Source organism: Piliocolobus tephrosceles, chromosome 20 (assembly GCF_002776525.5).
Source record: "Piliocolobus tephrosceles isolate RC106 chromosome 20, ASM277652v3, whole genome shotgun sequence".
Classification (NCBI taxonomy): domain Eukaryota; kingdom Metazoa; phylum Chordata; class Mammalia; order Primates; family Cercopithecidae; genus Piliocolobus; species Piliocolobus tephrosceles.
Genome location: NC_045453.1, coordinates 1,475,599 through 1,503,110, shown reverse-complemented (window position 1 = coordinate 1,503,110; position 27,512 = coordinate 1,475,599). Strand labels below are relative to the sequence as shown.

The 27,512-nt window shown below is 44.2% G+C and overlaps 1 protein-coding gene across 1 annotated transcript in view; it reads left to right on the top strand.

Annotated features, from left to right (window-relative positions):
• The window catches only part of TMC2 (transmembrane channel like 2), a 106,458-nt gene extending 91,812 nt beyond the window's left edge, over nucleotides 1-14,646 (top strand). Inside the window, exons 18-20 of the mRNA XM_026455222.1 lie at nucleotides 8,794-8,872; nucleotides 10,328-10,445; nucleotides 13,996-14,646. Of these exons, the coding sequence (XP_026311007.1) occupies nucleotides 8,794-8,872; nucleotides 10,328-10,445; nucleotides 13,996-14,213 (415 nt within the window). The 3' untranslated portion in view covers nucleotides 14,214-14,646. The remainder of the gene's footprint in view (nucleotides 1-8,793; nucleotides 8,873-10,327; nucleotides 10,446-13,995) is intronic.
• The last annotated feature ends 12,866 nt before the right edge of the window (nucleotides 14,647-27,512 follow it).

Sequence of the window (27,512 nt, the reverse complement as noted above, 5' to 3'; positions counted from 1 at the left end):
AGCAACACTGTGCCTGGGGTGTGACTGCCCTCAGCATTCCTTCTGGGCGTCGACATAGTTGTCAGCTTGCCAACATCCTGCATTCATAAGAACAGTTTGCTGTTTACTCCTGTAGCCTCCAGTGGTATACTGAGTTGATCACAACCCTCATTCTTTCCGCCTCCAACACCCTCCACCTTGGCAGGGCTTGAAACCCATTCTCTCTTTTCCCAATTCTGCAGTCTTTGCTTATTCTCTTTCTCCAGTAGTACTGCTACAGCCACTGTGAAATCTCTGCTCTGCTCTTTGGCCTCCCTGGTGTCATTTTCTTCTGGGCTTCCTGAAGCAACTGAAGAATTGGTCAATCATTTGAGGGCAATATGTAAGCAGAGTTAGGCTTATTTATCAGCAATTTGTTCTTCTCTGGGATTCTGTCCCTCAAGTCCCAAAGACTCTGGCAGTAATTAACTCTGACCTGCGTCTTCTCCACATTGTAGGATTTCCACTTTCTGCTTGGACTCTGCTTCTGGGTCGCAAATTGGAAAATACTCTCAGGGAGAAACCCTGGAGGAATGTAGAGATCACCTCCTGTGCTTCCCTTCTCTCAAGCTTCCAGCCCCTTTAGTCTGCCTGTTTTGTCACTCTCCCATGTCTTAAACTACAGTTTTGTAAATTTTGCTCAGCATTTAGTTGTTTTTCTCTGCAGAGCTGGACCAATACAAGCCCCTCGGTCAAGACCAGAAAAAGAAATCTTTGCTCTCTTTATTTGATTTCCACAGGGTGAGGTTGCCTAGTACCAAAACAACAACAAAAATAATCTGTGATCATTTTTGTTAGAAAGAAGACCGGGCACGGTGGCTCACACCTGTAATCCCAGCACTTTGGGAGGCCAAGGCAGGCAGATCACCTGAGGTCAGGAGTTCGAGACAAGCCTGCCCAGCATGGTGAAATCCTGTCTCTACTAAAACTACAAAAATCAGCCAGCTGTGGTGGTGTGTGCCTGTAATCCCAGCTACTTGAGAGGCTGAGGCAGGAGAATCACTTGAACTCAGGAGGCAGAGGTTGCAGTGAGCCAAGACCACGCCACTGCATTCCAGCCTGGGCAAGACAACAAGACTGTCTCAAAAAAAAAAAAAAAATCAGAAAGAATTGGCATGCCTATGTTGTTAAGTTTTCCAATCCAAGAATACCATATTCCTTATCATTTGTTCATTTATGTCCCTCAATATTTTTAAGTTTTCTTCATAAATTTCATGCACATTTCTTATTATATTCCTCTGCATTTCATCTGCTTTATGTTTTACACTAAATTAGGATAGCTCTTTCTTCACACTTTCTCACTAGTTTTTTTCTATGTAAATGTTATTTATTTTCTATATATAAATTTTGTATTCAGTCACTGATATACCTCGACTTTGTATCTCCATCCACATTTCATCTTGAATTGTAATCCCCACGGTCCCCACATTTAAAGGGAGGGACTACGTGGAGGTAACTGGTTCATGGAGGCAGTTTCCCCCATGCTGTTCTTGTGATAGTGAGTTCTCACAAGATCTGATGGTTTTATAAGGGGCTCTTCCACTTTGCTCGGCACTTCTCCTTCCCACCACTTTGTGAAGAAGGTGCCTTGCTTCCCCTTCACCTTCCACCTGTAAGTTTCCTGAGGCCTCCCCACCCATGCTGAACTGTGAGTCAATTAAATCTCTTTCCTTTATAAATTACCCAGTCTTGGGTAGTTCTTTAAAGCAGTATGAAAACAGGCTAATACAGTCACCCTACGAGTGTATTGTTTATAATATTTACTTAACCAAAGTTCTTGAATCTTCCAGGTCATTTTCTCATTTGTAAACAATGAAAATGTTATATTTTATTTAATTCTTAGATCTCTTTTTTTCTCTGTAGGATTAATTAGTAGCTTCCATGGGAAAAACAAGCTAATTTATATTTGGTGATAAAATATATTTTTGTAGTTTTCCTGCATTTACAGGGTGGGGAGTGCTTTTAATGTTTTCAGTTAAGCACAGTGCTGCTATTTTGGAGGGCTGAGATAAGTGTATTCATGAAATAAGGAAGAAAACAACCAGGGAATGTAAGTCATTGTAACACAGGTAAAAGAAATCAGGAAATTAGGAAAGTGGAGTAACTTTCTTGATTATTGATTTCTTACATTAGTTTTAAAAAAAAATGTGACCTCAAAAGGCAGTGGTGAATTTAGGGCCACCACTAGCCCATACAGTACCTTGTGCAAATTTTTTAAAGGTGCCCCCTCCTTCAGACAGAGGTAGGCCCATGCCAAGGGGCACATTTGACAAACAGAATATGGACAGATTTCAGCCGTCACCCCCTTAGTCAAGTGCCTTTTATGCAGTAAACAGCCTGTATAATGGCTATCTATGCCAGAATCTTTTTCCTTTGGTGTAGACCAGGGGTCATCAAACTATAGTCCACAAGCTAAATCCAGACCACATTTGATTTTGTTAAATAAGGTTTTATTGGAACACATTCATGCTCATTCATTTATTAATTATCTATGACTGTTTTTCACAAAAAAAGACAAAATTTACTTGTTGTGATAACGAATGTATTGTCTAGAAAGACTAAAATATTTATTGCCTGGCCGTCTGCAGAAAAAGTTTGCTGACCCCAATGCAGACAATAAGGTACCACTTTCAAATATGCTTTGAGACTGAATTTAAAATATCTAATCAGTAAGACTTTAAAACTATGACAAATAATAAGTCCAAAAAATATTTAGACGAAGAAGGGATTAGGATTGTAGAAGACAATAAATATTGAACTTGAGCCTTGATAAATTCAAGGCTCAGGAAAAGGAGTTGATGGCATTGGATAGAACTTTTAGAGTTGTTCAAGTCTACTATTTTCTGGTTGACCTTCTAATTGTTTCTATTACCGAAGGTAAAGCATTGAATTTCCAACTATTATTATTGGATTGTCGGTTATCTCTCCCTTAAATTCTGTTTTTCCTTCATATGTTTTAAGGCTGTGTTGTTAGGTGCATATATGTTTTTACTTGTTACATTTTCTTGATGAAATGATCCTTTCACAATTAAAAAACAATCCCATTTGTCTCTAACTATTTTTGCCTTAATATGTTTCCCAACCTTTTACTTTCAATCTATTTTTACCTTAAAAATCTGAAGTGTGCCTTTTTAGGCTGGGTGTGGTGGCTCATGCCTGTAATATCAGCACTTTGGGAGGCAGGAAGATTGCTTGAGCCCAGGAGTTTGATACCAGGCTGGACAACATGGCAAGACCCATCTCTACAAAAACTTTAAAAATTAACTGAGTGTGGTGGTACGTGCCTGTAGTTCCAGCTACTTGGGAGGTGACCAAGGTGGAGGATTGCTTGAACCGAAAAGGCTGAGGCTGCAGTGAACCATGTTTGTGCCACTGCATTCCAGCCTGGGTGACAGTGAGACCTTCTCTCTAAATAAATAAATGAAATAAAATATAGTGTGCTTCTTTGGAACAGCATATAGCTGAAGCATAGTGTTTATCCATTCGGTCAATCTGTGCTTTTTATATGGAGTGTTTGATTCATTTACATTTAATTACCAATAAGTTAGCATTTATGTCTGCTGTTTTCTATATGTCTTATGTATTTTTGTTATTTTATTCCTCCATTACTGCCTTCTTCTGGGTTAAAGATTTTAGTATATAATTTTAGTTCCCTTGTCATTTATTTTACTATATTTTTAGTTATTTTCTTAGTGATTGCCCTGGAGATTGCAATTAATATCTTATAACAAACTACTTTGGATTAATACCAACTTAATTATAATAGTATACAAAAACCTTGTTCCTATACAACTTCATTTCCTCCTCTCCTTCAGGTTGTTTCTGCCATACAAATTACATCTTTATACATTTCATGCCAACTAAGTAAGACAGGAGAAAAAAGAGTTACAAAGACTATATTGATATTAGCTTTTATATTAACCCATGTAGTTACCTTTACGAGTGCTCTTATTTCTTCATGTAGATTCAAGTTACTGTCTAGTGTCCTTTCATTTTCACCTAAAGAGCTCCCTCTAGCATTTCTTACTGAGTAGGTCTGCTAGTGATTACTTCTCTTAGTTTTTATCTGGGAATGACTTAATTTCTCCTTCATTCTTGAAGAACAGTTTTGCTGGATTTAGAATTTTTCGTTGATAGTCTTTCTCTTTCAATCTTTCAAATATGTCATTCCACTGCCATTTGGCCTCCATGGTTTATATGGAAAAACAATGGACTGTTAATCTTTCTGAGGCTTTCTTGTATATGATTATTTGTTTCTTTCAGGATTCTCTCTTTGATTATGGCTTTTTTTTTTTTCAATTTGCTATGATGTCTAGGAATAGATCTCTTTGAGTTTATCCTGAATGGAATTTGTTGAGTTTCCTGTGTAAATTAATATTTTTTTCATCATATTTGGGGATGAAATCTGATTTAAAATAGTCATTATTTATTCAAATATTCTTTCTGACCCTTTCTGTCTTTCCTCTCCTCCTCAGATTCCCATTAGGCATGTGTTGATACATTTGATGTTGTCCCATAGGCTCTGTTATTTTACCTCATTCTTTTTTCTTTCTGTTCCTCAGACTGGATAATCTCAATTGATCTATTTTGAAGTTCGTTGATTTTCTTTTTTTTTTCCGAGACAGTATCTCACTCTGTCACCCAGGCTAGAGTGCAGTGGCGCAATCTCGACTCACTGCAGCCTCCACCTCCCAGGTTCCAGCAATTCTCCTGCCTCAGCCTCTCGAGTAGCGTGCACCACCACACCTGGCTAATTTTTGTATTTTTAGTAGAGATGGGTTTCACTATGTTGGCCAGGCTGGTTTTTTCTTCTGTCAACTCAGATATGTTGGGAACCTCCAGGAAATGTATTATTTCAGTTATTGTAGATTTCAACTCCAGAATTTCTATTTGGTTCTTTTATTTATTTATTTTTGCTAAAATTCTTTATTTGGTGAGACATCATTTTGATACTTTCAGTTCTTTAGAAATGGTTTTCTATAATTCTTTGATCATATTCTTTGATCGTATTTAACACAACTGATTTAAAGTCTTTGTCTCTTAAATACAGCATTGATGTTTCCTCAGGAATGGTTTCTATTGACTACTTTTCCCCCTGTATATGGGCCAGACTTTCTTTTTTCTTTGTATGTCTTACTAGTGTTTTTTGTTTGTTTGTTTGTTGAGACAGAGTCTCGCTCTGTTGCCCAGGCTGGAGTACAGTGGCAAGATCTCGGCTCACTGCAACCTCCGCCTCCTGGGCTCAAGTGATTCTCCTGCCCCAGCCTCCCGAGTAGCTGGGATTACAGGCACCTGCCACTATGTCAAGCTAATTTTTTGTATTTTTAGTAGAGACAGGGTTTCACCATGTTTGTCAGGCTGGTCTTGAACTCCTGACTTCGTGATTCGCCCACCTCAGCCTCCCAAAGTTCTGGGATTACAGGCGTAAGCCACCGCACCCAGCCATGTCTTACTAATTTTTGTTGAAAACTGGATATCTTAAATAATATTATATGGCAGCTATGGAAATCAGGTTCTCCTCCCTTCCACGCGCTTCTTGTTGTTGCTGTTTGTTGTTACAATTGTTGCTGTTATTCTTGTTTAGTAGCTTTTCTGAACTAATTATGTAGTCTGTTTTCTTTGTTGTGTGTGGCCACTAAAGCCTGTGCTCTGTTAGCTTAGTAGTCACCTACTGACTGGACAGAGATTTTCTTACATGTCTGGAACCAGTAAGACTCCCAGTATTTCCCAAGAGGCTCTGTGTATGTACTGGGGTATGTCTTCAACATTCAACCAGGCAGTTTACAACTCTACCTTAGCTCTCACTGATTGCTTGTTCAGAGACTCAAGGTTACCAGAGGTGAGAGCTTAGGGCCTTCCTTCTCAAGTCTTTCTTGGACATATAAACAGCCCTGGACAGGCACAGAGCCTTACACATCATGCACACAGTTCTCTAGATTCCCAGGAATATTTCAAAGTGTTTTAAAGCCCCCACTGGACATCTGATTCCCCAGTTCTCCTTTTAAGCTTTTTGGTTAGCCTATTGTTTGCCCCAGCTGTCATGTAACACTTCACACAGCCATGATGTTCAACAATTGCCTCTGATTGCTTTTGCCAATCTCAGAGAAAAGGTTATTCACACTGATTGGGCTCTGAGCCAGGTTAAATAAAGATAGCCTTGTGAGTAGTATCAACCACTGGATAAATCAAATAATGACAATTCTCTGGGTATGAGAATTTTAAGGTGCTCCAAATCCATTCTACCTCCTCCAGTGACTGCCAGGTTACTGATTTTCACCAAAATTTTGGGCTGTTGGTTTTCAAACCTACTACAGAACTGGGTAGGAGAGGGGATACAAGGCAACTTAGATGCTGCAAAACTCACTGTTCTGAGATTTAGCTGTTTTCCTTGAAAAGGCACTCCTAGGTCAGGCGCAGTGGCTCACACCTATAATCCCAACACTTTGGGAGGCCAAGACAGGCAAATCACAAGGTCAGGAGTTTCAGACCAGCCTGGCCAACATGGTGAAACGCCATCCCTACTAAAAATACAAAAAATTAGCTGTATGTGGCGGTGAGCGCCTGTAATCCCAGCTACTTGGGAGGCTGAGGCAGGAGAATTGCTTGAACCCGGGAGGCAGAGGTTGCAGTGAGCCAAGATTGCGCCACTGCACTCCATCCTGGGGACAGTGTGAGACTCTGCCTTAAAAAAAAAAAAAAAAACAAAGAAAAGACACTCCCTAGATTTGCTGCAAATGTTTGGTTAATTTTGAGTTCTGAAAAAACTTTTCTGACTATTTTTGCTGGCATTCTCACTGCTTTTAAGGAAGAGAGGATTTTCAGAGATCTTTGCCAATTTTGCTGACATCCAACTGAACTTTAGCCTTGGATGGGCTTAAAGACTTTGTTAAAACCTTCCCTCTTTGACTATCATCTTTGTTGTTCCTTAGAAATATCTCCTTGTCTCTGTCTGTTTATGGTTTGAAATTCCCAAAAAGTATTTCAAGAAATGGCTGCTCCCCATCAGGGCTCTCTTCAGCTCCAGGATAGTCTGATGAAACCAGACTCCCCCAACCCTGTGGTCAGTTTCCTGGCTGCTGCTCAAGGGCTGCCAGCCTGGAGGGGAACTGGAGCTCCACACTCTGCAATGGTGCCTCTCCTTCAGCACCCTCTCTGGTAGCTTACTGGAAATGCACATAGACTCACAGAGATTCCAGGGCCCTAAGGGGGCCGGAGTGAATGTAGAATCCTTTCATTTATTCATCTATTCGTGTAACACCCATTCTTGAAGGTCTGCTCTGTGCCCTGAATACTGTCATTGCCAACAGCAAACACTTGCATGTTGTTTTATATCCTTGATTTCCAATTTCCTCTGCTGCTGGCATGACAGGGATGACATGATAGTGACCACTTGGATTGCCCTGTGCCCTCCTGGAGAAATTCTGAAACCCACACACCAAACCTGACCCTGAAGGCACCAAGGAGAAACGCTAAACTTGGAAACAATCTTGGGAGGTACATAGCCACTCATGAGCATTTTATCCACCATTTGCCGGGCATGTGATCTTGAGCCAGACAAGTCACCTCTCTGACCTCTGATTCCTCCCTTAAAAAAATGGGCTAATTAGGTGAATGGCAAGGCCTGGCCCAGAGTAACAGCCTTACATAACAGAAATTGGTCTCTTCACCTGTCCTTTATTCTTTTCTCCCCTCACCCACAGTTCTCTGAATCCTTGCTTCAGAAGGCACACTTGACAGCCTCTGACCTACACCCTGCCCCAAGGACCATGGGACTCCTCTTCTCTGGCTGGAGAGGGCTCAAAGGCTCTACTGAGGCAGCTATGGATGGGCTAGTCCTGAGAGGGAAGGTTCTGGAGACCAAAGCTGGAGCAGCTGAGGCTTGAAAGTCATGGAGAAAAGCTACTAATAAGGATGGACATTAAAAGCTAGCAGATAATAGGCTGGCAAAGCATCCACTACAGGTGGCACCCTGGCTTTTGTGTGTCCTGTATAGTCATAACCCCAGACCTTAGGTCCTGTGAAAAGAAAGCCTGGGCTGCAGCCCCAAAGGACACCCAGACACCCAGTGAGCCTATGGGGGCTGGACTCTAAAACCCATAAGGTCAGGGCCAGACATGCTAGAGCACTCTGAGCAGAAGGCCTTCAGAGTGTCTGCAATTGTGCTTCTTAGACAAACTTAGAACAGGTCTCTTAACACCTCCACCTCTCCCCTCTCAGGATTTGAAAATTGTAGAAAAAGTATTGGTTTCCAATGTGGGCTGCAAAGAGTACTAATGGGTGGGATGACCTTGGCAAATTATTTAACCTCACTGAGTCCCAGGACCCAGGTCTTTAAACACAGAAGTCTACTCTCTGCTTCATGGTATTTTCATCAAAGTCAATGAGATGGGGTGGGGGTGGATTGTGCACATGGCACAGAGCTTGGCACAGGGCAGATGCCCAGGAAATGTGACCAGCTTCTTCTGCAGTCAGTAAACCCTGCCACCCTCTGACCACCTCAGATTTCCCAGAAGAGGGATGATTCCTCCAGCCAACCTTAACTGAGCACTCTCAGAGCTAGAGCTATGTAGTCATGCCCACGTGTAATGAAACAGAGAGGATGCAGGGGCATCCAGGACCTTCTCCACATTGAGAAAAGATGGCAGGACACCCACCCTCCACCCAAAGCCTCAGTAACTATTCCAGGAATCCTGCCTTGATTCTCCAAGAAAGGCGCCCAGCTCCTGTCATCTGCCAAGATCACAGGACCATAGGAGGCATGCTTTTCTCTTGCAGCTTGGCCATTTACTACCTGAACTCAGTTTCCAAAAGCCTTTCCCAAGCTAATGCCCAGCTGAGGAAGAAAATCCAAGCGGTGAGTCTGTTGGAAGTTTCATCCTGGAGGGTAAAAAGAAATCATGTTTTCGGTTTTTGCTAATTTGCTGTGTGAGCCCAGCTGTGTTATCTAAATGGCTTTCTTCTAAACCAAATCCCAAAATATCTGTATTATAGGAAGTAGCCTTGTGAGATTCAACAGCATGCATTTATATTATTGAGGCTATTTGGTGATTTGTGACAATAATGACTTAAATGTCGAGGGGCTGCTAAAGAACAGGAGAAATTCAGTGAGTTCAACCAACGCCCATACAGAAAAAGCCAGCACCCACAATTCCTACAGATTCAAGTGACTATTTAAATACTAAAAGAAATGTTGTCAAAAATGACGTATTTCTTGTGCCCTTTAGCCTAAAGATCTCCCGAGTCTCCTTCACACGTGGGAAGCCTCTCTCAACATCCCAGCTGATACCCTACTTCTGACTGCTCTCTCCTGACACACATACACACCCTCTAAAATTCAGACCCTAACCCTCCCTAAGCCCTGTCCTTGCTTTCTCTGTCCCTCTTCTGGAATGACTCTCATCTGTCTTGCTACTGGTCCCCCCATCCACACCTTCTTCTGGTTTTTTTTGTTTTTGTTTTTTAGATGGAGTCTCATTCTGTCACCAGGCTGCAGTGCAGTGGCATGATCTCAGCTCACTGCAACCTCCGCCTCCCAGGTTCAAGTGATTCTCCTGCCTTGGCCTCCCAAATAGCTGGGACTACAGGCACACACCACCACACTCAGCTAATTTTTATATTTTTAGTAGAGACAGGGTTTCAACATGTCGGCCAGGATGGTCTCCATCTCTTGACCTCGTAATCCACCCGCCTCAGCCTCCCAAAGTGCTGGGATTACAGGCATGAGTCACCGTGCCAAGCCCCTTCTTCTGTTAATCTCGCTGGGCTCCTGCCCAGGTACAGAAAACCACTGAAATAGAGGATTGGAAGGGTTGCTGTCCTCTGGCCACATGTTCCTTCAATAGCTGCGCGAATCTGAGAGCCTCAGGCTGCCCTGTCCAATCAGTTGTGAGGACCAGTAACAGGCAGTTTAAGGTAGTTACCAAGAACTGAAAACAGGCCAGGCATGGTGGCTCACACCTGTAATCCCAGCACTTTGTGAGGCCGAGGCCGGCGGATCACCTGAAGTCAGGAGTTGAAGACCAGCCGGGCCAACATGGTGAACCCGTTTCTACTAAAAATGCAAAAATTAGCCAGGTATGGTAGTGCACACCTGTAATCCCAGTTACTTGAGAGGCTGAGGGCCAGAGAATCGCTTGAACCCAGAAGGCAAAGGTTGCAGTGAGCCAAGTTCATGCCGCTGCACTCCAGCCTGGGTAACAGAGTGAGACTCTGTCTCAAAAAAAAAAAAAAAAAAAATTCATTCTCAGCACCTCCGAGCCTCAAATACCCATTTCTTGGGCCAGGACCAACAATTCATTATTTCCTGCAGCTCCGTGAAGTTGAGAAGAGCCACAAATCTGTGAAAGGCAAAGCCACAGCCAGAGATTCAGGGTACACACCTAAAAGCAGCTCCAAAAACGCCACCCAGCTCCAACTCACAAAGGAAGGTAAGCTGTTTGTCATGATGATTATGTTTTACAAGGCCACATGGAAAGGTGTAAAAAGCCTATGAAACAGTGTGAAATCAGACTGTTCTGGGATTGAAATCAGGATCCTAACAATTATTAGCTGATGAAGTTGGGCAGGTGAATATAGGGGTCAATCACAGCACCTGCCTCATGGGATGGTGAAGACGAGATGAAATCATGCATGTAAAGTGCCTACCAGAATTCCTGGCACAGAGAATGAGTCAATGAATACCAACTGGCAGTAGTGCTGTCATACACCCCTTAGTAACATTTGCATCAAGCATAGAACACATATACAGCGGCCCCATTAGATTATAATGGAGCTGAAAAATTCCTATTGCCAAGTGACGTAATTGTCAACATTGTAGCAAAACACATTACTCATGTCTTTGTTGTGAGCTGATGTAAACAAGCCTACTGAGCTGCCAGTTATATAAAAGTCTAGGCCAGGCATGGTGGCCCAAGCCTGTAATCCCAGCACTTTGGGAGGCTGAGGCGGGCGGATCATGAGGTCAGGAGATCAAGACCACCCTGGCTGACACAGTGAAACCCCGTCTCTACTAAAAACACAAAAAATTAGCCGGGCGTGGTGGTGGGCACCTGTAGTCCCAGCTGCTCGGGAGGCTGAGGCAGGAGAATGGCATGAACCCGGGAGGCGGAGTTTGCAGTGAGCTAAGATTGCGCCACTGCACTCCAGCCTGGGCAACAGAGTAAGACTGCGTCTCAAAAACAAAAAACAAAAAACACAAAACAAAAAAAAAGTCTAGCACATACAATTATATACGGTACAGAATACTTGATGATAATTGTGTTACTGGCTTATGTGTTTACTATACTATACTTTAGATTCCTTCTACTTATATAAAAAATAGTTAACTATAAAACAGCCTCATGCAGGTCCTTCAGGAGGCATTCCAGAAGAAGGCATTGTTATCATAGGAGATGACAGCTCCATGTGTGTTATTGCCCTTGAAGACCTTCCAGTGGGACAAGATGTGGAGGTGGAAGACAGTGATATTGATGATCCCAACCCTTTGTAGACCTAGGCTAATATATGTGTTGTATATTAGTTTTTAACAAGAAAAAATTAAAAAACAAAAAGAAAAAAATTCTTAGTTTAAAAACAGAAAAAGCTTATCAAATAAGGATATAAAGAAAAAATATTTTTGTGCAGGTGGTCACTGTATTTGTGTTTTAAGTCAACTGTTATTATAAAGAGACAAAATGTTTTTTAAAATTTAAAAGTTTATAAAATAGAAAAGTTACAATAAGCTAAGATTTATTATTGAAGAAAGAAAACATTTTTTTTTTTTATTTTGAGATGGAGTCTCGCTCTGTCACCCAGGCTGGAGTGCAGTGGTGTGATCTCGGCTCACCGCAGCCTCCACCTCCAGGGCTCAAGCGATTCTCCTGCCTCAGCCTCCTGAGTAGATGGGATTACAGGTGCCCACCACCATGCCTGGCTAATCTTTTGTATTTTTAGTAGATAGGGTTTCACCATGTCGGCCAGGCTGGTCTTGAACTTCTGACCTCATGATCCACCCGCCTCAGGCCTCCCAAAGTGCTGGGATTACAGGCCTGAGCCACCGTGCCTGGTCTAGAAAAAATGTTTGTAAATTGAGTATAACCTAAGTGTACAGTGTTTATAAAGTCTGCAGCAGTGACAGTGGTGTCCTAAGCTTTCACATTCACTCATCACTCACTCACTGACTCACCTGGAGCAACTTCCAGTCCTGCAAGCTCCATTCATGGTCAGTGCCCTAGACAGGTTTACCATTTGTCATCTTTCATACACTCTACCTTTTCTATGTTTAGATACACAAATATTTACCATTATGTTCCAACTGTCTAAAGTATTCGGTACAGTAAGTGTTGTGCAGGTTTACAGTCTAGGAGCAATAGGCTAAACTATATAGCCTATGTGTATAACAGGCCATGCCATCTAGGTTTGGGTAAGTACATTCTATGATGGTCACACAACAAAATCACCTAATGATGCATTTCTCAGAATGTATCTGCATCTTTAAGCAATGTGTGCTATAGTTTATATTCTCTGAAAAGAGAAGCACTGGAATATCTAGAATAATAGAGTGAGCAAAGTCCACATAAAAAGTTCCCAAGAAAGTATCTTGGGGCTATTGCTTCTCGGCCTTTTGGCTAAGATCAAGTGAAAATATCCTGGGGCTTCAAAGCGGAGTGATCATAGGCCATCTCAAATTAGGAGTGAGGAAAGTTCAAGTTGAAACAGACCACCTCTGAGGTGATCCCATTTTCCAATCATCTCTGTTTTAAAATTAAACAGTATCTGCACACACACACTTTAGTCTTGGATGTAAGAAGTGAATGAGATGCATAAGGAATGACTGACAGTTTAGGAATTTGAACTTTATTTTTTTGAAACAGAGTCTCACTCTATTGCCCAGGCTGGAGTGCAGTGGCGCAATCTCTGATCACTGCAATCTCTGCCTCCCAGGTTCAAGCGATTCTCCTGCTCAGCCTTCTGAGTGGCTAGGATTACAGGCACCTGCCACCATGCCTGGCTAATTTTTGTATTTTTAGCAGAGATGGGATTTCACCATGTTGACCAGGCTGGTCTCAAACTCCTGACCTCAAATGATCAGCCTCAAGTGATCCACCTCAAATGGCCTCCCAAAGTGCTGGAATTACAGGCATGAGCCACTGCACCTGGCCTGAACGTTTTTTTTATACAAGCATTCCAATTTCTTAGTAACTGGAATTTTATTTATTTATTATTACTAAGTATTAGCTATAATAAAATGATACTAGCTGCTGCAACAAAAAGACCCAAAATGGCTAGTGGCTCAGACACCATAAAAGTTCACTTCTCACTCAACACAAAGTTCAAACTGGGTGTTTTCACCTGACAGCCACAAGTGCTGATATGGGGACCCTGGCTCCTTCCATCTTGTGGCTCTGCCTGCATCAAGCTAGTGCAAGGGGAAGAGCTTAGGGGACACACCTGGATGTGGTCCCAACAAAGCCTGGAACTCCAGCATGGGCCACACTTATCCACAAGGGAACTAGAGCCCATTTCTCTGTCCCAGAAAAAGAGGGACTGGGTTTAGTAGAGAGCAGTCATTGTCCCTAACTTGGAGTTAGAGGAAGGGAAGGAAACAAGTTAATGAAGGATTGGAAAGTAGATCTGATTCCAAACAATTCCCACAGCCCCTTCCCTTCCATCATCACATTTGACCCTGGCAGTCACCGTGCAAAGCTGCTGTTATTCTTGTCCCAATTTTATACTCTAGAAAACCTGGGATCAGAGAGTCTAGCCTAAGGCCAGGGTTCAAAATCAAGTTCTCTAGCCAGCAGACCATACTCCTCCAACAGATGTGTTTATGCAAAAGCCAGGCCCAGGTGACCCCGAGACAGCTGAGCACCATCTGACAGTTCTCACATCACCAAATGGACTAAAACCTACACACACCTCAGGGCGGCTCCAGAGAGCTCCAATTCAACCTGTACAAAATCTCCCACTTCCTCTTTCTTGTCTTCGTTCATTTTCCAGAGACCACGCCTCCCTCTGCCAGCCAAAGCCAGGCCATGGACAAGAAGGCTCAGGGTCCTGGAACCTCCAATTCTGCCAGCAGGACCGCGCTGCCTGCCTCTGGACACCTTCCTATATCTCGGCCTCCTGGAGTTGGACCAGATTCTGGCCACACGCCATCTCAGACTCATCTGTGGAGGTCAGCCTCTGGGAAGAGTGCTCAGAGACCTCCGCACTGATGGCTGGGACTTCAGGGAGCCTCCAACCTGGGGCTGATCCTCAAGTTCCCCAGTTTCACACATACCAAACTGAGGTTCTCTCCCCTCTTTCCTCTCAGATACATGCTCTCTCTCCTCTCTTGGAATGCGTGAACTTTGATTCCTTCAGGCCCTTGTCAGCTACCAAAGGAGGAAGACAGTGGCTTCACCTGTCTTTTAGGGAAGCTGGAGGCATCTCTGCACTAACTGCCCTCACCAATATCTTGGTTCAGACAGCTCTGAACCCCACACTCGCAGTGGTTGATGTCGCCTCCAGATTTTGGGAGTTGGGGAAGGGCCATGACCACCCTCGTAGACTTTTTCCACGGGACACAGTTTAGGACACGGGTTTCTGCCAGCTTCCCTAGCTGGGAGGCGGATGCGGAAGGGCCTACATTTCTCAATCCAGAGGAAGTGAGCTGGTTTAAATGGAAGGTCCAGGCCAGGCACAGTGGCTCACACCTGTAGCCCCAGCACTTTGAGAGGCTGAGGTGGGTGGATCGCTTGAGCCCAGGAGTTCAAGACCAGCCTGGGCAATGTGGCAAAACCCCATCTCTACAAAAAAAATTAGCCAGGCATGGTGGTACGCACCTGTCATCCCAGTTACTCAGGAAGCTGAGGCAGAAGGATCACTTGAGCCCAGGAGGCAGAAGTTGCAGTTAGCTAAGATCATGTCACTGCACTCCAGTCTGGGCAACAGTGTGAGACCCTGTCTTAACAACAACAACAAGAAGTCTGGCCAGGAGTGGTGGCTCACACCTGTAATCCCAACACTTTAAGAAGCTGAAGTGGGAGGCCAGGGGTTTAAGACGAGCCTGAGCAACATAGCAAGACCCTTGTCTCTACAAATAAATAAATAAATGAAAGTGAATGAAAATAAAGGTAAATGGACCAAAGACCAGTCATGGTGAGTGGGATTGGTGGGAAGACTGCTGATACCCCAGTACCCAGCCCAAGGGAAGCTCACACCATGGAGCACAAAACATGGAGTGCAGCCTCCTAACAGTGAATCACAGGAGCAAGTGAGCTGCCCAGTGCCTCTTATCTTGGAAAGAAACCTGCCTTACCCAGGGCAGAAAAATCTCTTTTTTGCACCAAATTCTCAAAGGAATTTGATAACCTGATTATTGTACAAGGGACCTTGAAGATGGTTTCTTTGAAGAGTTTTGCAAAAGGTACAATGCAGAGCATTGTCTCTGGGGATTCTATGTTCACTTAGTGTCATATCAGGGTTCTATGCAGAATATTTCTTAAGGGGAAGAAGCAGGGGGCCAGACCATTAAGAAGGCCTTGATGGCAATGGCAGAGCCTTGATATGGTGGGAGTCACAGTCCAGGACTCTGCAACAGCCCAGCTATCTTGCGGACAGCTCCTTCCTTTCCTCCACTCTGTGCTCCCAGACCCAGGTGAGCAGTGTGGCCTCAGGATCAAGGGACCCTCTCACTCATGTCTCTGAGCATTCTAAAGAGAGTCTGCCACCTTAACCTCATCAGCTGTTACAGCCACCACCCAACCAGGTCCCCAGGGGTTCTCAGGAGAATCCTCCAGACCCAGAAAGTCAGGTAAAGCCCTGGTAGAGAGATGAAGAATTTTACAGCAATTTCAAAAGCTGTACAATTAAAATAATTTCTAACTTCCCTCCCAAATCCTTTCCCTTCTCAATCCAGCACCAAAACTTCACATATACGAACTGCAATGGAATAATAGGGACACGTGACCAGGAGAAACAGGATAAATTATTTCACACCAATCTATCTCCTGGCAAGGCTAACGAAGATGCTGCAATGCCTGATTTCCATGGAACCCAGGTCCAACTTCTAAATCCAAAACTGCCTGTGTGTCATATGCCTTCCCCCAAGCTAACCTACCTGAGGCCTCAATACAGGGATCCTGGCACTGTAACCCAACCAATCAGGACCAGAAGGCCCCAAGATAGCCACCACACCAACACCTGGCCTTCTGCATCAGAATGCCAGGCCCTGAGGAAGGGAACACTCTGCCTGCCTGAGCCATTGGTCCCCTAGCGATTACTGTCAGGCCTCCACTGGTTACTAATACACATAAATACCCACCACAAACACAAACTATCCTGATCTGAGGAAGTGTAATTTTATGTGACGAAATGTATATGTTATCTAATGCTGCATAACAAATTATTCCCAAAACATAACAGCCTAAAACAATAAACAATTATGTATTATTGTATGTGGTTTCTGTTCTGTGGGTTATAAATTTGGGAGTGGCTTAACCAGGCAGATGTGGTTCTGGATATTTCAGTCAAATTCTCAGCTAGGGCTACAATTATTGGAAGGTCTAACTGGGACTGAAAGATCTGCTCTCAACATGGCTCACACATGACTATTGGTAGGAGGCTTTTGTTCCTTGCTGGCTATTGACAGGGGACCGTGGTTACTCTCCATGTGGGCTTCTCCATAGAGCTGCTTGGGTGTCCTCACAACATGGCTGCTGGTTTCCCCCAGAGCAAGTGATCGGAGAGGGAGAGCAAGGATGAAGCCCAATGCCTCTTATGACCTAGTCTCAGAAGTCACACTATCAATTCCACCACTTTTACTCATTAGAACTGAGTCACTAAGTCTAGCTCACACTGGAAGGGAAGGGAATTAGGCTTCACTTCTTGAAGGGAGGGTTATCAAAGAATTTGTGGACATATTTCAACAGAAAAGTTTCTAATTCAAATAATTACAAGACCTCTATCAAGAAAACTCTGGCCAGGCGTAGTGGTTCATGCTTGTAATCCCAGCACTTTGGGAGGCCGAGGTGGGTGGATCACTTGAGGTCAGAAGTTTGAGACCAGCCTGGCCAACATGGTGAAACCCCGTCTCTACCAAAAATTCAAAAATCAGCTGGGTGTGGTGGTACGCACCTATAGTCCCAGCTACTCGGGAGGCTCAGGCAGAAGAATCGCTTGAACCTGGGAGGCAGAGGTTGCAGTGAGCTGAGATCATGCCACTGCACTCCAGCCTGGCAACACGGCGAGACTCCGTCTCAAAAAAAAAAAAGACTTTCAGAGTTACAGAATTACACCCATTTTTGTCTTCTTTTTTTACTTTTTTTAATCCTTCAGTGGATATTTTAATTAAAAGTGGCATTACGCCAGGCCCAGTGGCTCACGCCTGTAATCCCAACACTTTGGGATGCTGCGGAGGGCAGACACCTGAGGTAAGGAGTTCAAGACCACCCTGACCAACATGGAGAAACCCTGTCTCTACTAAAAATACAAAATTAACTGTGCATGGTGGCTTATGCCTGTAATCCCAGCTACTCAGGAGGCTGAGGCAGGAGAATCGCTTGAATCTGGGAGGCAGAGGTTGTGGTGAGCCAAGATCGTGCCATGGCACTCCAGCCTAGGCAACAAGAGCAAAACCCCATCTCAAAAAAAAAAAAAAAAAAAAAGGTGGCATTAGGTTGATAGTGCCTCCAAAACGGGAAGAAAAAGGCATATAAACAAAAATAGCACAACAAATATGAAGCATATAAGATGAGAGAAATAAACCAGACTATATCAGGAATTAGAATAAATGCAAATGGACTAAACTTCTAGATAGAAGGCAAAGACTATCTGATGGAGATTTTAAAATCCTATATGCTGTTTTCAAGAGATGCCTTTAAAACTAAAGATAAGGGACAGGCAGGGTGGCTCACGCCTGTAACCCCAGCATTTTGGAGGCTGAGGCAGGTGGATCGCTTGAGCCCAGGAGTTCGAGACAAGCCTGGGCAACATGGTGATATCCCATTTCTACAAAAAATACAAAAATTAGCCAGTGCATGCCTGTAGTCCCAACTACTCAGAAGGCTGAGACGGGAAGGATCGCTTGAGCCCAGGAGGCAGAGGTTGCAGTGAGCCAAGACAACACCACTGCACTACAGCCTGGGTGACAGAGTGAGGGACCTTGTCTCAAAACCAAAAATAAACAAAACTAAGATAGGAACTGTATCCCTTTTGATTCCTAGGGAATAAAAACTGAAGTATAATTTTCAATGGCAAAATCACCAGGTGTGTGAGTACCATCAAATCTTCTAAGCAGGTTTGTTTTTAGAGTGTGAGGGTTGCTATTAAAGACAACTGTCTGCAGTGTTGTGCCAGATACGTTATCTTTCAATGTAGTAGTAGTTTGAAAAACATGAAGAAAGGCCCAAGGTCATAGTTGGGGTAGATGAGGTATACAGAGGATACAGAAAACTCTATCACTGAACTGTGTCTGGAAAATGGGCCATATAAAACCAAACTCCAAATCTGTCTGTGAAGATTCAACAAGCTGATGGAGGTAAGACTGTAACGTACCAAGCATTATGCTAAGTACTCAATAAATAACAGCTATCATCACAGGCATGGATAAGATCTAACATCCTCGGGCTCGGGGGATAAACACAACAGCATCCTGTGCCCTATAATCCTAATCAACGGCCAGGCTGCAGAAGCTGCCATGTCATCATTGCCAAAAAAGACAAGGAATGCTGGGCTAAACCACCTTCCCAAGGTGCCTTCCATTCTTCTGTGTCTTTATAAAGAAATGTTGCGTATACATGTAACTCACTGCCAAAGAATGTTGCAGGGTTTCTTTCCACTTTTGAGAAAAGAGCCCAGGAATTGCTAGAAAGCCTTTTAAATTTTATATGAACATTTTCTCACTCACAAAATGAGTATAAAGTGCCACCCTCTTGTGGTAGTTTCATGCAATTTCCTTTCCCGAAGCTCTCCCAAGGGACTGAATTAATTAATTAATTTATTTATTTATTATTTCTGAGATGGAATCTCACTGTCACCTAGGTTGGAGTGCAGTGGAGTGATCTCGGCTCACTGCAGCCTCCAACTTCCAGGTTCAAGCGATTCTCCTGCCTCAGCCTCCCAAGTAGCCGGGATTACAGGCACCCACCACCACGTCCGGCTAATTTTTATATTTTTAGTAGAGATGCGGTGTCACCATGTTGGCTAGGCTAGTCTCGAACTCCTGACCTCAAGTGTTTCACCCACCTCGGCCTCCCAAAGTGTTGGGATTACAGGCGTGAGCCATCCTGCATGGCCTGGCACTGAAATTTAAATAGCACATTCCACTTCCATAGGTCCCCATCAGTGTTGCCAGAGTAAAAACCCTGGGCTAATGTACACCAAAATGACATAGTTAGCCATAGGCTGATCTAAATGAAAAAGGTCAGATGATATACTGTATGGTTCTTCCCAATGGCCGAATAGTCTTATGGACAGAGAAAAAGAAATAGGCCCCATGTGCCACCTGGCTTTAAGGTGGAACCTGGAGCACATCTGGGAAACTCACAGCTCCCACTCAGCCCTGCTGTCCCTGCAGGACATTTGCTCAGTGGGAGCCTTGTGGGCAATTTGTCCTGCACATTCCCTCCAAATTAATCTCTAAACACTGCTTAATGGAAAAGCAAGAGTCTTATCAGACCCAAACCACTCATCCTGACTTTCATTCAAGGTTTCTTACATTCTAGATCCTTCAGTCTTTTGTCCAACTACTGACCAGGTTGCATTTTACACCTCTAGCAGGTTCTTCTCTTGTTTCTGGCTTTTACTTCCACCATCTTTCCATCCTCCATCTCTAAATGACCTACACACTCTTCTATGAATACCTAAATCCCTTCTTGCTATGAAGTCTACCTCAGGAACACTGGGCCAAATTGTCTTCCAGTCAGCTTGCAGACAACTGCATCTTAGCACCTGATTATATTCAGTCTCCCAGGATTACAAAGTCTCTGAAGTCAGAGGTCACGGGTTAGTACAGGTTGAGTATCTCTTATCCAAAATGCTTGGAACCAGAAGTGTTTTGGATTTCGAATTCTTTTTTCAGATTTTAGAATATTTGCATAATACTTACAGTTTGAGCATCCCTAATTCAAAAATCCAAAATCTAGAACACATAAGGAGCTCAAACAACTCTTTAAGGAAAAAATATAATAATCCAATTAAAAAATAGGCAAAAGATCTGGGTGCAGTGGCTCATGCCTGTAATCCCATCACTTTAGGAGGCCAAGGCAGGCAGATCACCTGAGGTCAGGAGTTTGAGACCAGGCTGGCCAACATGGTGAACCCCATCTCTACTAAAAATACAAAAATCAGCCAGGAGCGGTGGCTCACATCTGTAATCCCAGCACTTTGAGAGGCTGAGGTGGGCAGATCACGAGGTCAGGAGTTTGAGACTAGCCTGGCCAACACAGTGAAACCCTGTCTCTACTAAAAATACAAAAATTAGCCGGTGTGGTGCCGGTGCCTGTAATCCCAGCTACTCAGGAGGCTGAACCCGGGAGGTGGAGGCTGCAGTAGGCCAAGATGGCACCACTGCACTCCAGCCTGGGTGACAAACCAAGACTCTGTCTCAGAAAAAAAAAAAAAAAAATACAAAAATTAGCTGGGCCTGATGGCACACGCCTGTAGTCCCAGTTACTCGGGAGGCTGAGGCAGGAGAATCGCTTGAACCCGGGAGGTGGGAGCGCCACTGCACTCCAGCCTGGGCGACAGAGGGAGGCTCCATTTAAAAAAAAAAAAAAAAAGAAAAAGACATACAAATGGCACAGGTATATGAAAAGGTGTTCAACATCATTGATCATCAGAGAAATGCAAATCAAAACGACAATGAGATATCAGCCTACCCCAGCTAAAACGGCTTTTATCCAAAAGACAGGCACTAACAAATGCTGGCGAGGATGTGGAGAAAAGGAAACGCTCGGCTGGGCGCGGTGGCTCAAGCCTGTAATCCCAGCACTTTGGGAGGCCAAGACGGGCGGATCACAAGGTCAGGAAATTGAGACCATCCTGGCGAACACGGTGAAACCCCGTCTCTACTAAAAAATACAAAAAACTAGCCGGGCGAGGTGGCGGGCGCCTGTAGTCCCAGCTACTCGGGAGGCTGAGGCAGGAGAATGGCACAAACCCGGGAGGCGGAGCTTGCAGTGATCTGAGATCCAGCCACTGCACTCCAGCCCGGGCGACAGAGCGAGACTCCGTCTCAAAAAAAAAAAAAAAAAGAAAAAGAAAAGGGAACGCTCACATACTGCTGATAGGAATGTAAATTAGTACAAACAGTGTGAAGAAGTTTGGAGGTTCCTCAAAAACTAAAAATAGGACCACCATATGATCCAAGAATCCCGCTATTGGGTATTTACCCAAAAGAAAGGAAATCAGCATATCGAAAAGATATCTGCACTCTCATGTTTATTGCAGCTCTGTTCACAATAGCCAATATTTGGAAGCAACCTAAGTGTCCATCGACAGAATCAATCCATAAAGAAAATGTGGTATGTATACAAAATGGAGTACTATTCAGCCATAAAAAATAAGATCCTGGCCGGGTGCAGTGGCTCACGCCTGTAATCCCAATACTTTGAGAGGCCGAGGCAGGAGGATCACCTGAGGTCAGGAGTTTGAGACCAGCCTGGCCAACACGGTAAAACCCCGTCTCTACTAATAATACAAAAATTAGCTGGGCATGGTGGCACACACCTGTAATCCCAGCTACTCCGGAGGCTGAGGCAGGAGAATCACATGAACCCAGGAGGTGGAGGTTGCAGTGAGCTGAGATCACACCATTGCACTCCAGCCTGGGTGACAAGAGTGAAACACCGTCTCAAAAATAAAAAATAAAAAAATCCTGTTGGCCAGGCATGGTGGCTCACACCTGTAATCCCAGCACATCAAGAGCCTGAGGCAGGGGGATCACGAGGTCAGGAGTTCGAGACCAGCCTGGCCAATATGGTGAACTCCTGTCTCTACTGAAAAGACAAAAATTAGCCAGGTGTGGTGGCGCCCACCTGTAGTCCCAGCTACCCAGGAGGTTGAGGCAGAAAAATCACTTGAACCTGGGAGGTGGAGGTTGCAGTGAGCCGAGATCGCGCCACTGCACTCCAGCCTGGGCAACACAGTGAGACTCCATCTCAAAAAATAAAAATAAAGAAATAAGATCCTGTCCTTTGCAAAGACAAGGATGGAACTGGAGGTCATTAAGTGAAATAAGCCAGGCACAGAAAGACAAACTTCACATGTTCTTACTTATTTATGGGAGCTAAAATTAAAACAATTGAACTGATGGAGATAGAGAGTGGAATGATGGTTATCAGAGGCTAGGAAGGGTAGTGCAGTGAGGAAAGTGTGGATACTCCATAGGTCCAAAAATAGATGAATAAGATCTAGATAGCACAACAGGGTGACTACAGTCAACAATAATTTAATTGTACAATTTAAAATAACTAACAGAGTATAACTGAATTGTCTGTAACACAAAGGATAGATGCTTGAGGTGACAGATACCTCATTTACCCTGATGTGATTATTACAAATTGCAAGCTGGTATCAAAATATCTCATGTACTCCATAAATATATACACGTACTATATACCCACAAAAATTAAAAATAAGAAATTTTTAAAACATAAACCAGGAACAGTGGCTCACATCTGTAATCCCACCACTTTGGGAGACCAAGGCAGGAAAATCACTTGAACTCAACAGTTCAAGACCAGCCGGGACAACATGGCAAAACCCTGTGTCTACAAAAAGAATTAGCCAGGCATGGTGGTGCACGTCTGTAGTTTCAGCTACTCGGGAGGCTGAGGTGGGAGGATCGCTTGAGCCCAGGAGGTCAAGGCTGTAGTGAGCTGTGATCACACTACTGCACTTCAGCCTGGGTGACAGAGTGAGATCCTGTTTCAAAAAAATAAATAAAAAATAAAGAAAATCCAAAATCTGAGAAGTTCCAATAAACATTTCCTTTGAGCACGTCCGCCCTCAGAAAGTTTCAGATTTTAGGGACGGGCACTGTGGCTCACACCTGTAATCCCAGCACTTTCGGAGGCCAAGGCGAGTGGATCACCTGAGGTCAGGAGTTTGAGACCAGCCTGACCAATATGGTGAAACCCCATCTCTACTAAAAATAAAAGATAAAAATTAGCCAGGCATGGTGGCGGGTACCTGTAATCCCAGCTACTCTGGAGGCTGGGACAGGCGAATCGCTTGAACCTGGGAGGCGGAGCTTGCATGAGCCAAAATGGCACCACTGCACTCCAGCCTGGGCGACAGAGCAAGACTCCGTGTCAAAAAAAAAAAAAAAGTTTCAGATTTTAGAGCATTTTGGATGTCAGATTTTCAGATCAGGGATACTCGACCATATTACCATTGTTCTCTTAAACCTCCCAGATCTCCACCCTTGCGCCTTAAGCTCCTCCCTTGCTCCCTTAAGATCTCTGCTCAAATGTCCCCTCTTCACTGAGGGCCTCTTTGAGACAGCACAACATTCCCTACACTGTGGACTCCTGATGCACTATATACTGATGTGACTGTCTGAAGCCACCAGAACATAAACTCCATAATGGCAGGAACTTGACAGAACTTTTACTACCGTACCCTATCATTTAAAAAGATACCTGGCTCACGCCTGCAGTCCCAGCACTTTGGGGAGTCTGACACGGGAGGACTGCTCGAGCCCAGGAGTTACAGGCTGTAGTGAGCTATCCTGGCTCCACTACCTCCAACCTGGGTGACAGAGTGAGACCCCAATTGCTCCGTGTTGCATTCGAGATAAATTATTTGGCTCTCTCTTCCAGTTCACTAAACTGTCTTGGGCTGCGCCTAATTTGCTAATGGGTCACTTGCATTTCTTTTTAATTTAAGCGCGTTTCTCACGTCTACAAGTACCATATCTGTTTCTTCCCGTCTTCCTGCTCCCCTGACCATGGCACAGATGAAGCTCCATGCCTCAAGAACCCGGACCAGCAATCTTTTTCTTTAAAGGATCAAATCCAAATAGTATTTTGGATTTTGTTAGTCTCTGTGTCTTCATTTTTTTTTTTTTAAATTGAGACAGAGCCTCTCTCTGTCGCCCAGGCTGGAGTGCAGTGGCGTGATCTCGGCTCACTGCAACCTCCACCTCCCGGGTTCAAGTTATTCTCCTGCCTCAGCCTCCTGAGTAGCTGGGATTACAGGCATGCACCACCATGCCTGGCTGATTTTTGTAGTTTTAGTAGACACTGGGTTTCACCATGTTGGTCAGGCTAGTCTCGAGCTCCTGAGCTCATGATCTGCCCACCTCAGTCTCCCAAAGTGCTGGGATTACAGCGTGAGCCACTGCGCCCAGCTTTTTTTTTTTTTAAAACAACCCTTTAAAAATGTAAAAATTGTTTTTTGCTAATTGGCACTACCAAACAAGCCACAGGCCAGATTTGGCCCATGGCTGATAGTTTGCCGGCCCCTGCTATAGAGGTCCAGTTGCTCAAAATCTCTGCAGGTCTCTAGTGGTTCCATGCTGTTTGGCATCCGTGGATTCTCTCACTGAGGCATGCATGACCTTTGAGATTACCTGCCTGCCGCATAATGGGGACTAGACTCATTAAGAGCGGGGACTTGATCCTAGCTCTTGCCTCAACAATGCTGTGCTGGGTTTCCTGTGCTGTACTGACCACCACATTGGGTCGAGTGTGGGACCTCTTATTTTTTTTTCTTTTTTTTATTTTGAGACAGAGTCTTGCTCTGCTGCCCAGGCTGCAGTGCGATGGCGCCATCCTAGCTCACTACAACCTCCGCCTCCTGGGTTCAAGCAATCCTCCTGCCTCAGCCTCCTGAGTAGCTGGGATTACAGGCCTCTACCACTGCACCTGGCTAATTTTTGTATTTTTAGTAGAGACGGGGTTTTGCCATTTTGGCCAGGCTGCTACACTCCCGTCAGCCCCAAAAAAGTTTACAAATGCCATGGCAATGTCAGGAAGTTACCCTATCTGGTCTAAATAGGGGAGGCATGAATAATCCACCCCTTGTTTAGCATATCATCAAGAAATAACCATAAATATGGTCAACCAGCAGCCCTCGGGGCTGCTGTCTATGGAGTAGCCATTCTTTTATTCCTCTACTTTCTTAATAAACTTGCTTTCTCTTTACTCTATAGACTCACCCTGAATTCTTTCTTGCCTGAGATCCAAGAATACTCTCTTGGGGTCTGGATCGGGACACTTCTGCCACTTTGAAAAGAACCAAAGAAGAAAGACAACTCTTAACAAGACTGTTGTACTGATGATCGCAGAAAAGACTGAGATTTCAAAAATTGGCAAATTTACACACTGAGCAAATTTTCCAGTTTCCAAGAACATTTAATCAGAGTGACAGCAGTGTCCATCTACTGCCACTGAAGTTGCAAAACGGAATTATGTAACTGTTTCACTGTGTGAAGCTAAACTGTGTTTGCAGATTATGTGTCTACCTCTGTCAGTTAATGGATGAAGTATTAGAAATGAATCAGGGTAAGCAGGAGTGTTAAAAAGAGATGTGGCCAGCATGGTGGCTCACACCTGTAATTCCAGCACTTGGGGAGGTCGAGCAGGGTAGATCACAAGGTCAGGAGATCAAGACCATCCTGGCTAACATGGTGAAACCCCGTCTCTACTAAAAATACCAAAAAACTTAGCCAGGTGTGGTGGCGGGCGCCTGTAGTCCCAGCTACTCGGGAAGCTGAGGCAGGAGAATGACGTGAACCCGGAAGGCGGAGCTTGCAGTGAGCCGAGATTGCGCCACTGCACTCCAGCCTGGGAGACAGAGAGAGACTCTGGCTCAAAAAAAAAAAAAAAAAAAAACACAGATGTACAGGCCAGGCGTGGTGGCTCACACCTATAACCCAGCATTTGGGGAGGCCGAGGAGGCAGATAGCTCAAGCCCAGGAGTTTGACATCAGCCTGGGCAACATGGCAAAATCCTCTCTCTACAAAAAAATTAGTCTGGCATGGGGGTGTACACCTGTAGTCCCAGCTACTTGGGAGGCTGAGGCAGGATGATCACTTGAGCCCAGGAAATCAAGTCTGCAACGAGCAAAGATCGTGCCACTGCATGCCAGCCTGGGCTACAGGATACCCTGTCCCAAAAAAATTTTAAAAATGAGGTTTCGGTAGCTTCTATGCAAGGTGATAATTGCAAAGAACTGAGACTCAACTGAAAACAGGTGATACATTTTGTTGTGCTATTTATTGATTAAAGGACAAAAGAGCAAGATGAAAGACCACTAATATTTTTTGAGCTCCCACTACATGACAGGTACCAAACCACTGTCACATCTGGCCCACCAGTGATCTTCAATAAATGTTTGTTAAAGGGATGAACGAAACCCCAACCTTCATTCTGCAAAGGAAATGAAAGCTCAGGAAGATTCAGTGATTAAGATTACACTGTAAGTACTGGCAGAGCTGGGGCTTGAACCCAGGTGAGCTGATTCAAATTTACTGCTGCTTAACAAATCACCCCTACATTTAGTGGCTTCAAACCACAATGTACTACGTGTCACAATCAGAGTAGACAGGATGCAGATAGTTCTGCTGGTCTTGTTTGGGGTCTTACATGCCTGCACTCAGATGGTGACAGGGGCTGGGACAACAGGATGGCTTCACCCACACGTCTATCTTGGCCATTTTTGGAAACTACCATAGGTGACACTTTGCACCACTGTGAGCACCCACAAATAGCACCTGACTGGATATTCTACCTTAGAAAGATCATTCTGGCAGTAGAAAGTGCCTTGAAGGGGAAACCAAAGGTTTTGTAAAAAGTCTACTTTGGTGAAGAAGACCTGAGCCTAGACAGGAGCAGTGCACCCAGCAAACAGTCCAAGGGGAAGGCAAAGATGGTCTGTTCCACCACAGGTTGCAGAGATGCCCACTGGATAACAGTGTCAAGGATAACAGGAGTCCTGTGTTATCCCACTGGAGTCAGATTACAAGTATGGGTGAGATATTTTATTGAAGGGATGGAGATGAGAAAACCAAAGGAATCCTTTTAGTATTCATACCACATCCCTATCTGATGACAAGCATTGGTTATCTCACCAGCAGAAGCACTTTTCTTCAGCCATCTCTTTAAGTCAGCAAACTACTTCATGGCAGCTCCTTTGTAACCAGAGGACCCAAATTTTTCCAGAGTACGACTGGTTACCTTTCGGCTCACTGATTGACTCTCAGGTTTTTTATATTCTGACTTAACACGAAAAAGTGTTTATATAGATACATATATGTGTATATATGAAAAATATTTGTGTACATATTTCTATATATGTATGTAGAGCAGAGACAAAAGTTTTACAATGAACAGCACCTTACTCTATGCAACATACTCTTATTTCTACTCGCTTTAATCCTTTTTCTTTTTTTTTTTTTTTTTTAGGAGACAGAGCCTCGCTCTGTTGCCCAGGCTGGAGTTCAGTGGCAGGATCCCAGCTCACTGCAACTTCCGCCTCCCGGGTGCAAGCGATTCTCCTTCCTCAGCCTCCCGAGTAGCTGGGA